General features: G+C 42.4%; 1 protein-coding gene across 1 annotated transcript in view; it reads right to left on the reverse strand.

The window, feature by feature from the left end:
• The window catches only part of FAM71D (family with sequence similarity 71 member D), a 20,107-nt gene extending 8,637 nt beyond the window's left edge, over window positions 1–11,470 (reverse strand). The window contains exons 1-4 of the mRNA XM_006760784.1: window positions 11,312–11,470; window positions 8,208–8,404; window positions 6,440–6,974; window positions 3,125–3,354 (exon numbers count right to left, since the gene is read on the reverse strand). Of these exons, the coding sequence (XP_006760847.1) occupies window positions 3,125–3,354; window positions 6,440–6,974; window positions 8,208–8,404; window positions 11,312–11,470 (1,121 nt within the window). The remainder of the gene's footprint in view (window positions 1–3,124; window positions 3,355–6,439; window positions 6,975–8,207; window positions 8,405–11,311) is intronic.
• Window positions 11,471–14,360: the final 2,890 nt, after the last annotated feature.

Consider the following 14,360-nt stretch of genomic DNA (forward strand, 5'->3'; position numbering starts at 1 on the left):
CTGTATAAAAATCTCTCTTCCCTCCTCAAATCACTCTCTATTCTGCTGCTTTATTTTTTTTTTATCACAGTCCATTTCAGAGCTCATGATATGTTTTATTATCTATTATCGTCCACTGGAATAAAACACTCCATGAGATAGGGACTTGATTATTTTCACTGCTGTGTTCCTAGGGCCTAGCACATAGACGGTGCTCAGTAAATATTATTGAATGAATGAACTTTGCCACTGAAAATTTCTTCTTGTTGCTTCCGTGGCCAAGGAATGAACTTTTCTCTGAGACTAAGGCAATGCTACCATTCCATTTTCTTCTAGTTTATTTTAGTTTTATAATATTTTACTCTTTCCATTTGAAATTTTTTGTGTGGTATGACATAAATCTCTAGAATTGTTCTCTTTTGTGCTTCTTTTGAACCCATATTAGTTACATTTATTTTTCAAACTTTATTTATATATTCTAAACTTGGCACTAGTGTTTCTAGTGGCTATCTATACTAATAAAAGGGTAATATGCTAAGTAGACTGGGAGACTTTTCGGGAGGCCTTTGGATGTCTTTCCGGACAAAGCCATGGTGGCAGGGCCGAGGCAGAGGCGGTTAGGGGCGAGCAGGCTGGTGGGCGGGGGCAGTTGAGAGTGAGCAGGCTGGCAGGGGGGGCAGTTAGGGGTGATCAGGCTGGCAGGGGGAGCAGTTGGGGTGATTAGACTGCAGGCTGGCAAGCAGAGTGGTTAGGGATGATCAGGCAGGCAGGTTAGGAGCCAGCGGTCCCAGATTGCGAAAGGGATGTCTGACTGCTGGCTAAACTGGCAGTCGGATATCCCCCGAGGGGTCCCAGATTGGAGAAGGTGCAGGCTGGGCTGAGGGACACCCCCCACCCCTGCACGAATTTCGTTTAATTATAATGTGGCTTAAAATTTTATAGAACCAACTCCCTCTGGACACTTTCCATCCCCAAAAGTTTACTTAATAATCTTACCCCTATCTTTTCCACATACTTTTTATAATTTCTATGAGATATCTTATTGAGATAAATTGGTATTGTATTAAATCTATAAATCAATCTAGGAGGCCCTGTAATATTTGCTGTCTTAAATCTACCAGCCCAGAAAGAGATCTGAGTTTTCCTTATTCAAGTTGTTGTTTAGTTCTGCCATTAAAGTTTTGTAATTCCAGATATATAGATCTCTTCTCACTTCCACTAAATATTTGATTTTTATCATTGCTTATAAAAAATACATTCTGTTTTTTCAATGCATTTTTTATTTTTTTAAAATAAGACATTAACAGAATTATTTTTTGTAAGTTTATTTTATACCTATGACATTCTTAAACTTTTTTTTTACAAACTAATATTTTTAATGAATCTCAAATTTTCTAAATGTGAATTTCCATTTGCAAAGAGTGATTTTTAAAATCTTATATTTATTCTTTGATTTCTTTGCCCTACTATACTTCCTCTTAAATTATATTTTATAGAAATGTTAATGGAAACATAATTTAAGAACAGTTGCCAAGTTTCTTTATTTAAATAATGTCGCTGATTTGGAGTAATTGTTCTTTACTGTGCTAAAGGAAAATTCTTCTATATTTTTGTGAGTCTTTATCAAGAGCTACAAAATCTCTCAAATGCATTTAAAGTGTCATGACTTTTCTGCTATTCGAAATTCAAATTATGACTTCTATTGACAGTTTCCTTAATTTGGTATTATTTGCTATATTTTGCTTCTTAAGGGCCAATGAATTTAGCATTTATTGCCACAGGTAGGATTAATCTAGAATTTTCTTTCTTGTGCTGTCTGCCAGGCTTTACAATCCAAATTATTTGCTTCATAAAACTAGGAAAATAAAACATATTTTCTTCTATATTTAAAAAATTACAAACATCTGCCAGATGATTTTGAGTGTCCAAAAACTGTCCAGTAAAAGTCAGAACTATGTCCTTTTCTTTTATGGGAGCTCTTCGATAAAAGCTTTCTGTTTTCAAGTTTTGATTGTGCCAGTTTTGCCTCTTTGTGTTTTTGTTAAAACCATCTATTTAATTTAGGGCTTCCAAGCTATTAAAGCAAAGTTGTATATAATCTTTCTCAATAACAATTTACTAATCTTCCTATTAGCTGATGTGACACCTTTCAAGTTTCCAATTTTGCCCTTTAAAGGAAAAAAGTTGTACGGTGGTTTCCCCCTTTTTTGTTGTTTATTCTTTTTGAGGAATCAACCACAGTTTCTATCACTTTAAATTACTTAAAATTTGTATTGTTATTACTTTTTTTAGTTTTGTTTTCCTGTTTCCCCCTATTCCTTTTTACATTAAAAAAAAAACTTAGGAGGCCCGCTGGCATGCCTCAGTGGTTGAGTGCTGACCTATGAACCAGAAGGTCATGGTTCAATTCCTGGTCAGGGTACATGCCCAGGTTGTGGGCTTGATCCCCAGTGTGGGGCGTGCAGGAGGCAGCTGATCAATGATTCTCTGTCATCATTGATGTTTCTCTCCCTCTCCCTTCCTCTCTGAAATCAATAAAAATGTATTTTATCAAAATAAAAAGAATTTAGACATGATTCATTGCATCCCTTGTTTTCATTATTGCTAATATAAATATTTAGATCCAAATTTTCCTCTGGTTTCTTTTTAGGCATTGCTCCAGAATGACCGGATTAACTTTAGTCTTTACAATACTGTCGTGCTCTCTCCCATTCATCTTGCAATTGGATGTTAAAGTTATGGAAATAGTTTTTTTCAGATTGTTAAGTTACTAGTTGGAAATGTAGAAAAGTGTGAGGGAAATGCGGAGGAGAAAAGATAGAGAAGTATAAAGATAAAAGAAAGAGCACCCATCATTACTCCAGAAATCCAGGCGCCCTAACTCCCAAAGGGGGACCCCGCGATTCTTGTTTATTTTCTTCAGCACACACAGTGACACCGGGCAGGCAGCCCAGAATGGAAATAAAATTTAGATGAGATTGAACCAAAATCGGGTCATTGAGAGTTGACGATGTCATCATTCGATTATATTGTATCTATGCCCGAGACCCCAGCAACAAACGCCCGAGTTGCAGGGATCTGAAAGCGTCCACTCATTTCCGTTACCTCCCATCGCGGCACCCCGGCACCTCCCTGCCTCACGCACCTGGATTCTCCAGCCTTGAGAACCGTGCTTATTTCCGAGGTCCTATCTTTCATCTCTTCGCAGGCATCTGGCTCATTTTCTACCGGCGTCAAGGTCGTTTGGAAACATCTCTCACCTTCGAAAGTCAGCGTTACGTTTGAGATGGTGACGTGTTTTGAGAATTCTTTGAGCTCATTCTTGCTCTTTGTATCTCGTAGACACCCAGGCTTCAGACATTTTTCCAATTTTTCCTTTGAAAATAATAAGCAGCAGCAAATCAGGTCACAGGAGAGCACCATCGAGAAGTAAATGACTTCTGGAGCCATATCTAAAACAGCACTCATTTCATTCAGACTTCCTCGGTGCACAGGCGCAGTGAGGAGGGACTGACGCCTGCTGTCGCACGGCCGGTGGGGAGGCCAGGTGGGTGTTGGGGGCTGGCAGTGGGGGGGACCCAATGCAGCACATTGAAAAGCGCATGTGGTCATGTACTGAAGTCACCTCTAAATTACAGTACTTCCTCTCCCCGTATTGTCAGGGAAAGGAAGGTTTTCTAGAAAGGCCTTGCTAGGTACTCCCCAGTCTGAGGCTGTCCTTGGTTTAAGAGCATCTAATAGGTGAGAAACTACCTAAACCTTAATGCCCTAAAATCTCTCCCGTTCTAATTTCCTGGTTTCTGTTAACGCAGCACCTCTCTGAGCAGCTCGCTGCCTTCCTGGGACTCCAAGGCTCAGAGCAATGGGCCGGTAGGTTCTGAATACTGTGTCTCTCTAGCATCGCTGCGTCTGCACCAACTAGTCCCTCACCTCTGTTACCTTTCCTGGAAAGTGATTTTCCTCCTAAAAACTTCATTTTAAGTCTGACAATGAAAGAAATACATATTTATTATAGAATAATTTAAAAAATACTCTCCTATATAACAAAAGGCTAATATGCAGATTGTCCCCTGGACCAGGAGTTCAAGCAGGAGTTCAACCAGGTGGCAGGGCTGGCAGTCAACTGCCCGCGGCCTCTCTCCCCAGCCAGCCCAGCCCCATCGGCCCCTATCAGGGAGGGCCGGCCGGACCCCACTCCTGCATGAATTTGTGCACCGGGCCTCTAGTAATATTTAAAGCAAAAGGAAGAAAATTATTGCCAGCCTGATGCCACTGGCCAGAAATAACCACTCCTCTGGCACATTTCACTTGGTCCCTGTGCCCATTTATTTACTTTGTATGTGTCTGTTCTGTGACCCTATTTCTGTTTCATATGCTACATTTTTCGCTTAATGATTTATGATAAACGTTTTCCTTATATCTTTAAGACTTGAATTCCACTAATTAAAAATGAATCCTTTTGTTGTAGGAAACAGTAAACTCAGAAAAGTGTGAAGAAAACATGAATTGCTTATAATCCCCAAATCCAAAAATAAACTGCTATTAATAATATGACTTTCCCCCTTCTATTGTCTCTGTACCGTGGGGATCACATTCTTCATTTTTTAACTCAACTTTATATCATGAAGATTTCTCTAAGTAAAGAACAATTCTTCAACAATTTTAATAGCTACAGAGTATTCATTCATTTAACAAATATTTACTAAGTGTCTATGAACTTGCCAGATACATACTATAGTCATTCCTGAATTAGACAAATATGGGGCCTGCCCTGCGTGGATTTAGCCATTTTCCCTGTAGTGGACATTTAGGTTATTTCCATATTTTCATTTTTAGAAGCATGGTATGAATGTGGAATGATTAGCATCTTTATAGCTAAATTCTCATTCCTATTTCTGTTTAATTCCTTTAGAAAGATTCCTAGAAGTGGAATCACTGAGTCAAAGGGTATATTTTAAGGTTTGTAGCAATCTTCTTTTCTTTTTTAAAAAAAATATATTTTATTGATTTTTTTAGAGAGGAAGGGAGAGGGATAGAGAGTTAGAAACATCTATGAGAGAGAAACATCGATCAGCTGCCTCCTGCATACTCCCTACTGGGGATGTGCCCGCAACCAAGGTAAATGCCCTTGACCAGAATCGAACCCGGGACCCTTCAGTCCGCAGGCTGACGCTCTATCCACTGAGCCAAACTGATTAGGGCAGTTTGTAGCAATTTTCATCCCTACCATAAATCTATATGAATTCCATATTACCACAGGTTCACTAACATGGACTACTTTTATTCTTTTAAGTAACAGTTTTATAGGTTAGATTCTTTCTAAATTTGAATTTCTTTGATTATGAATGAGGTTAAACTTTTCCATTTTATTTACTGGAAGTTTCTTCTTCTGTGAAACTTCTTCCTTGCCCTTTGCCATTTTTTTTTAAAAAAATTGTGGGCCCCCTGGGCTTTTCTGCAGTAGTCTTCAAATTGATTTCTTTACCTACAATCCATTCTGCCATCAAATTAACCTTTAAAAAACACAGCTCCTTGCCCTGGTCGGGTGGCTCAATTGGTTGGGGAGTCGTCCCGTACACCAGAAGGTTGCAGGTTACATCCCCAGTTGGGGTACATGCAGGAGACAACTGGTGGATGTTTCTCTCTCACATCAGTGTTTCTCTCTCTCCCTTTCTCTCTCCAAAAATCAATTTAAAAAAACAAGATCTCAGTCTTAAACACACACACACACACACACACACACACACACACACACACACACACCACAGCTCCTTCACACCCTTACAGAAAGGGCTATTGTGGCTAAGGTATGCCCAAAGACCGAAATCCACACTTCTTATTTTGGCATTCAAGGTTTGCAAGCAACTTTTCAATTCTGTATCCTATTATTCTCCACATATATTAAGCTCCAGCCGAACAGGACTAACCATTCTTGGATATGGCTCTGCATTTTTCTACTTTCTGGCCTTTTCCATAGCCACTCAGTTCTTTTGGTATTTTAATTTCTACTCTCACTTTTCCCTACTGAAGTTTCATCTCATCCTTCCATGTACTGTATCCTTTTATATACATTTAAACCTTAAAATAGCCCTTACATGATATTCATATTCTCATCCTAGAGATGAGGAGAATGAAGCGCATGCAGGTTCAGTGACTTGGCCAAACCACTCTGCAGCAGGGCAAGATTCCAAGCCAGGTCCCGGACTCTGATTCCAAAGTTCTTCCCATCCCACCATAGCTTTCCGACACTGGGGTGCGTTTGGCGGTAAGGATGGTCACTACCTATTTCAAGAGACACCTGACAACTCCTTTACACCAAGGATCAGATCTCATTATTAAAATTAGAACAAGTTCCATGGCATTTTGATAATCACCATCAGGGAACTAACCAAGAAGAGCCATCTTGGTGATCACCCTTGTTCTTGATGACTAAAGAATGAAAGTCTTCCGTGTCACATACCTTTTCCTCCTGCTTGGCCCTTAGTATGTCATCATTTTCAAATACCACTCTGACCCCCGAGCTGTTTGTGCCGTCATGGAGGTCTGTGACTTCTGTGACTTCTGTGAAAATGTTTACATCTGGGGCCTCAGTGACCTCCTGCTCTGGAACATCCGTGACATCCGTGACGTCGGTGATGACTGTTAATTCTGAGAAATCAGTGCTCTCCAGGCCGTACACATGGTCTGAGTACATGTACGGATGAGAAGTCTGTACAGCGGTGAATTCTGCGATATCCATGATGTCCATCGAGCCCGTGATGTCTGTGCTATTTGTGAGTTCCGAGAGGCTCGAGACTTCCGACACTTTGGAAACTTTGGCTTTCTCCTGGTTCAAGAGGGCGATGAGCTCTACCCACTGAGAAAACAAGGCGTCCAGTTTGTATGCGGGGGCACAGAGCTGGAGGTAGTAGGCTCGACCACTTGCCAGCTTCACTTTGAGGCGCATTTTCTCAGCATCGTGCACAGACAGAGTCACAAACTGCAGAGGGAGAAACCTGCAAACAGACGCAGCGGTCACCTGGAGGCCAGATTGGAGGCCTCTCAGAAGGCCTTTCCTGTTATGTTTTATAGCAGTTTGTAGAGTGAGACTTAGGACATTGATGGCAAACCTTTTGAAAAGCCCTAACTTAACTCTGGTGTCGTGTCACATATAGAAATTTTTTGGTATTTGCAACCATAGTAAAACAAAGATTTATATTTTTGATATTTATTTTATATATTTAAATGCCATTTAACAAAGAAAAATCAACCAAAAAAATGAGTTCATAATTTTGCCATCACTGGACTTAGGACAACAGGCTGGTCTCCCACACAGGCCTGGGTAGGGGCAGGCAGGGGCCTGGCAGTGCCTTCCCGTGGCCACCAGGTCCCCAGGCTGGTCCTTAGTTTAGGAGGCTCAGAATGTTCATTTTCAGTTCATGTCATCAGGCTGCTGGGGGTCAGCCCAGCTGGGTCACACTTCTAAGACTCCAACGTACTACAAAAATCAGAGAACCGACATTTACCGCGAGAAACTGTTCTGTGTCATCCTGCAGAGTTGAGACTTAGATGCTGGGGTATGACCCCAGCGAGTCCAGGGGTCCCCAAAGGTGTGGACGGAGTCGGCGAAGAAGGAATGACATGGAGACAGCGTTCAGTTGATCAGCTTAAGCATGATTGTTCGTAGTTAAAGTGATTAACCTAGACATACAGAACCTAGAGACAGAACCTAGAGACAGAACGTGGCAAAAGATCCTGGACAGATGGCTAGAGATCCTGGCAAGGCTGCTGATCAACTGAACGCTGTCTCCGTGTCATTCCTTCTTCGCCGACTCCGTTCACACCTTTGGGGATCCCTGGACCTGCTGGGGTTGGACCCCAGCACTTAGAGAAGGTGGGTGATTGGCTCTGGGCCACACAGCAAGTTGGTGGCTTGAGGCACAACCAGAGCTAACTACTTCTGGTAGCAGTTAGGATGTTGGGGGGAGAGGGGCATGTTCTACAGAGGCAGTTTGAGTTTTCAGTTCCTGTTAATTAAGTTCAATTGAAATAAAAGTTTACCTCTTGTTTGACTGCCAGGTTGGCATAAGCCATGTCCCTAGTTTCGAGGGCGTGGCTCTCATTTGCAGCGAGGAGCACAAGTGGGAGGCTCCCCCGGGAGCAGTTGTCATCGTTGTGTCCATTTTCAGCTCCTTGGGGGCAAAGCCCATTTTCTGAAACACCCTTCACCTCTTCCCTTTGTAACTCACCTGGTGAGCACCAGTTTCTCTGGAGAAGATCTCAGGAGACTCTTAAACAGGGGTTCTCTGTCCTCCTGGGCCATGGGTGTGAGATGTGCTAGCAGCATCACGTTGGGGGTCTTGTGGGTGTGGCTGGAAGAGCAGATGGCAACAGCCACCCAGTTGGCTCGGTTATGAAGGTAAATGGATTCACCTCTTCTATTGACCTGAGGCAGAGAACAGGAAGAGGGGTTTTCTGATGAGGTGCATGGTCCCGACTACCTTGCTTACCTGTAGGAAACAGGAACAATGAACCATGTGATGCATGTGTTCGCTCACTCGCTCCTGTGACTTCTTGGAGCTCTCCCACTAAAAAGGCAGACATGGCTCCTGACTGTGGAGGTCTACCAGGGACGTGAACACTGGACAACTATGCCACTCATTATTATTATTATTATTATTATTTAATCCTCATCTGAGGGTATGTTTATTATTTGTTTGTGTGTTTAGAGAGAGAGGGGAAGGGAGAAAGAAATAATAGGAATAATGAGTTTTGAGTATTTTTGCCTTTGTTTTGAATATAATTTAATTGGAAAAGTTTATAGGATTAATTTTTAATAATGGCTGTGTTTAACAATGTCTGGCAAACTTCCTAAACACTCACCCATCGGCCAGTCCCAGACACTCTGGCCATAGGGTCAGAGAAGTCTTCCTGAGAAAGGGACCTCACTGAGACCTGGACAATGTGGCAGATAAACTGGCTGTGTGGACAGAACTTTTTTTTTAATATATATATTTTGATTTTTTTTTTTTTTTTTACAGAGAGGAAGGAAGAGGGAGAGAGAACTAGAAACATTAATCAGCTGCCCCCCGCACACTCCCCACCAGGGATGTGCTCACAAGCAAGGTACATGCCCTTGACCGGAATCGAACCTCGGACCCTTCAGTTCACAGGCCAACGGTCTATTCACTGAGCCAAACTGGTTGGGGCTGGACAGAACTTTAAGCTGAGGAATTGCATGTGCAAAACCTAAGAATCTCAGCCAGTAAAATCTTCGTAGTTGGAAGAGGAGGAGACTGGAAAGTGGGTGGACAAGAAAATGAAGGAAGCCAGAGAAGTTCCAAGCAAACTTGGTTTCTCAGCTGTATAATAACTGGCTCAAAAAATAAATCACTTAAAAACAAATATACTCTAAAAGACCCACACTATTGATTATCTACTCAACACCATGCTCCTTTTCTGCCTGATGAGCAGAATTCTGGTTTTGTCTGGTACCCACCCATCAGAGATGGTGTCCCAACTCAGGGGTTAAATTATGATTGACTTAGCCCAGCCGGTGTGGCTCAATACTTGAGTATTAAAATCACCAGTTCAATTCCTGGTCAGGCCACATGCCCCGGTTGTGGGCTCAATCCCCAGTGGGGGGCATGCAGAAGGCAGCTGATCAATGATTCTCTCTCTCATCAATGTTTCTCTCTCTCTCTCTCTCCCTTCCTCTCTCTAGAGTCAATAAAAATATTAAAAAATTACAATAAACCAGTCATGCTGACCCATCCCCTTGCAAGCAATTGCTTTTAGCAGCAGCATGTGGCCCAGGCCTGGCCAATGAGACAGTAGTGGGGGCCTCTTGGTGGCCCTGGGAAAGGATTCCGAGTCCTCAGAGAGTTGTAAGGATGAGAGGCATCTCTTTTGTTGCTGGCAATCACTGTCCTATTTGCATGTGATGTTGGAGGGGAGCTAACTTGAGGGTGACAGAGCAAAAGGAGGGAGCCTGGGTCCTTGATGACTCCCCGTGGGCGAGCTGATGCCCTGAGGTTCTGGCACTCTGAGATCATTGTTATTCTTTTTCATTTAAACTTGTTGCCTCGGGAACCTTAGTAGCTTGCTGCATGTTGAAGGGAATAACCTTATCCAATTAAGATATGGGGCCCTGGATGGTCTGTAGAATGCTACCTGGCCCCTACCCCCGTGTTCATGAGAGCATGCAAAGGTTATTTGAAAAGTGTGCAGGAAGAAATGTGAAAAAAAAGAATAGTAAGTACGAAGCACATGGAAAAGAAAGTACATACAATTATGACTTATTACACGTGTGCTGGGCAACACCGAAGCATCAGTGTTTTTGAGGCATCACTTCCTGCCTACGGTTCTGGAGGGGAGGAGGTCTCCCGGGCTCCCAGGGGTCAGTGCAGAGAACGTGTTTATGGAAGATGAAGAAGTAAGTATCTGTGGTCATCTCTGTGGCATCAGCTGAGGAGCTGTGTGAATGGATGCGTTTCATGTTAGACGTGGTTGTGGCATTTCAGTGTAGAGGTACAGCCTACTACACCATTGAACTCATTTCCTTATTTCTTTGTCTGAATATATATATATTTTTAAATATGTTTTAATTGACTTCTGAGAGGGGAATGGAGAGGGAGAGAGAGATAGAAACATTAGTGATGAGAGAGAATCATTGATTGGCTGCTTCCTGAAAGCCCCCTGTTGGGGATTGAGCCCGAAACCTGGGCATGTGCCCTGACTGGGAATTGAACCCTGATCTCCTGGTTCATAGGTTGACTCTCAACCACTGAGCAACACTAGCCAGGTTTGTTTGAATATTTTAATGTTGAATGTTCAAAGGAAAGTTAGAACTGCTCCCAAATGCATTGAAATATAGTTTCATTCATAATGTAGGTACATTTTTATGAAAGGAAATTTTTCTCCCTGACACAATTTGACAACTGTATTTCACCTTCAGAACTAAAATCCAAAATTCACTTTAAATCCCAGTTGTGTCATAGATGTTATTCTTTAAAATGTCTTCTAAATCTAAGAAAGGAATTATCAGAATGCTTTCCTGTGGCAGGATATCCTAAAAATGACCACCGTCTCTTCATGTAAGTTTGAGCAGATTATGATAGAAAATTCTGGTAGAGTTAGGACAGCATTCCTAGGTTAGAGTTGGGAAAATTTAAAATGAATTTTTATTTAACATTATATTTTCAGTTGTCTAAAGTTCCAAAACTGTTCCCTTTAACTGTATCACACATTCCATGCCACATTTAAAACAATTCTCCTCCCAACCTTTTCAGTCATCTTTGAGTAAGTTAATGACTGAAATGATTGTAACATAATTCAGGGCTTGAATTTTTACCTGGATGAAATTGCCCTCTAACATGGGAGGAGATACAAAAGGGGCATACTCTCCTCCATCCAACATATTTTTGAGATCTCCTGGACCGTGTGAGGGTGGGATGCGGATGGCGTCTTGCTCACTGATCCTCATGGTAAGCTTCCTGTTGCTCTTCTTCATTGTGCTTCCACACAAACATCCGACCATCGACAAAGTGGACAACGAACAGATGCAGAGAAAATTTAACGTAACACGTAAGTAGCTTCACTTATTCATTCATTCCACAAATTTCATCAACATCTATGATATGCTAGGCAACGTGCTGAGCACTGGAGATACATCTGAGAGGCCTGATAAGATCCCTCCCCCCAAGCAGCTTGTATGCAATGGGGAAACAGAGGAAGCAAGTTCAAAATCAGATGTGGCTCTGGCCAGGGAGCTTAGTTTGTTAGAGCGTCATCCCCATGAGCCAAGGTTGCAGTTTTGATCCCTGGTCAGGGCACATACAAGAAGCAACCAATGAATGCATGAGTAAGTGGAAGAACTAATCGGTATTTCTCTCTCTCTTTAAAAAAATGAAGATGTTGGATGATAAAGGCCACAGAAACTGTAGAACAGAGATACCTGGAATATGAAGTTCCTGGGGTTTAGGGCTGGCAACACTAATTAATTAGGCTGGTTAGGAAAGGCCTCTCGAGGAGGCCTCACAACACATGCCCCATGTCCCCTAAACCATTCTTTTCTGTCTTCTTAATTAATGTACCACTACTCTTTCCATCATTCAGAGTTCACAGTCTCCTCCTCCTCCTTTTCCTCCTCCTCCTCCTCCTCCTCCTCTTCCTCCTCATCATCATGCTCCTCCTCCTCCTCCTTCTCCTTCTTTTTTTAAGAAGGGTATGGGATCTATACTAAACTGAGAACACTTCTTCCTGATCATTCATCCATCACCAAGGCTTATCTCTTGGTTGGGAGGTAAATAGTGGATATTGATCTAATCAATGACAGTCATTCATCTCCTGCTCTCTCTCTGGTAACTGCTTCAACAGACAACAATGGCTATATATTATCTTTCATCTATCAGAAATCACAGAATTCCAAGAAGGCAACAAGATTTCAGAGTGTAATTCTGCTCAAATGTTCAAAATATCCCCCTTCCCTCGTCACAAACTCCATGCCTGTGAGAGGAAGAGTTCTTAAGTGGCACGCAGTAGCTCCTGCATGCAGATTTCCACCTCCGTCCTTTCTCAGAGACACTTTTCCCCTCTAGCCGAAGCTAATAGGTAAGTAGTGAGCATGTGTCGTTGCTGTCCCTGCCAGGGTCTTGGGGTGCAGAGACCACCGCTACCTGACATCCTACAAGCATATCCCGGGGCATGGAGAGTGTGGGAATTCCTCACAGACCTTCTGCTGGTGGAGCTCAATGGATGCTTCCCTTTAGCTCATCTTTTTTTTTTTTTTTTAACTGCTTTCAGAGAGGAAGGGAGAAGGAGAGAGAGAGATAGAAACATCAATGATGAGAGAGAATCATTGATTGACTGCCTCCTGCACGCAACCCAGGCATGTTCCCTGACTAGGAATCGAAACCTGACCTCCTACTTCATAGGTCCATGCTCAACCACTGAGCCACACTGGCCAGTCCCATTACCACATCTTATACATGAACCAATGGGAAGTAAAATGAGTCAAGAAGAGCAAGAAATGCCCTAGCTGGTTTAGCTTAGTAGCTAGAGTGTCAGCCTGAGAACTGAAGGGTCATAGGTTTGATTCTGGTCAAGGGCATATGCCTGGGTTGTGGGCTTGATCCCCAGTAGGGGGTGTGCAGGAGGCAGCCAATCAATGATTCTCTCTTATCATTGATGTTTCTATCTCTCTCCCTCTCCCTTCCTCTCTCTGAAATCAATATAAATATATTTTAAAAAATGAAGAGCAAGAAAGTAAAATAGTCTAGAGAAGCCAGAACATAAAAAGAATGGGATAAAAGAAAGCATTCAGGGATGGGGGTGGGAAGAGATAAAACAACTTCCATCTAACACAGAGAGGAAGGAAATAGTAATTGATAGAATTTATTTAGTGCTTGTCATGTGGGAAGCAACACAGGCCTTACATGCCCTACCTCATTTAATTCTGGTAACACCATGAAGTAGCATTATTAAGATATTCCGTTTATACACTATGCCATTGAGGCTTGAAAACAGAACGTAACTTACCCAACACCATACGGCTTGCAAGTCCCACACCAGGAACTAGATGCTCAGGGTCTAACTAGAGGAGCTTATGTCATTGCTCAAGATTCAATCCTGCCTTGAGTGCTTGGGAAGACTGGCAAGGGTGGGAGGAGTCAGGATGGGTGAGGATGAATGGGAAAGAGGAAGAAGGAGGGAGAACCAAAGAATACAGAAGGCGTCCTTTCTGTCCTTCCTGTTCCGGTCCCTTCCTGAACAATTTAATTCTAAATGTATTAGCTGAACAAAGAGGCAGGAATCTGAGGTGGGGGACGCTGGAGCCCAGAACTGGAGGGAGAAAGGAGGGTATCTATTACCAGGAGAGGCGGGAACTAAGAGCCTGGGGAGGGTGAGGAAGGCATCCAAGTGGGAAAGAGGATGGTGTGAGAGATGGTGTAATCAGTTACATCCCAGGAATTGATCTAATACAATAGGAGACCATGAGACTCTATGCTGATTTAAATACATAAATTAGAAGTTTGATGAGGAACAGAATATTTACATATTTCAAACCTACATATTCATTAATTTCAAAGGGGGAAAAGTAACTTTACAGTGAAGAAGGCAGGCAGACACCTCTCAAATGAAGTGATCAGTGAACACTGTCAGCAGTGGCTGTGAAAGCAGTGTACCACCAGGCAGGATGCAATGAGCAGCACCCAGCATCCTTCTGTGATATTCCTCCCAAAGATGCATGACCTGAGTCCCATCATTAGGAAACATCAGACAGATCCAATTCAGGAACATTCAACAAAATAACTGGCTGTGGTCTTAAAACATGTCAAGATAATGAAAGTCAGAGGAAGACTAAGGCACTGTCCTAGACTGAAGGAGACTAAAGAGACAGG

The sequence above is a fragment of the Myotis davidii genome, unplaced genomic scaffold (assembly GCF_000327345.1).
Source record: "Myotis davidii unplaced genomic scaffold, ASM32734v1 scaffold17, whole genome shotgun sequence".
Taxonomy (NCBI): domain Eukaryota; kingdom Metazoa; phylum Chordata; class Mammalia; order Chiroptera; family Vespertilionidae; genus Myotis; species Myotis davidii.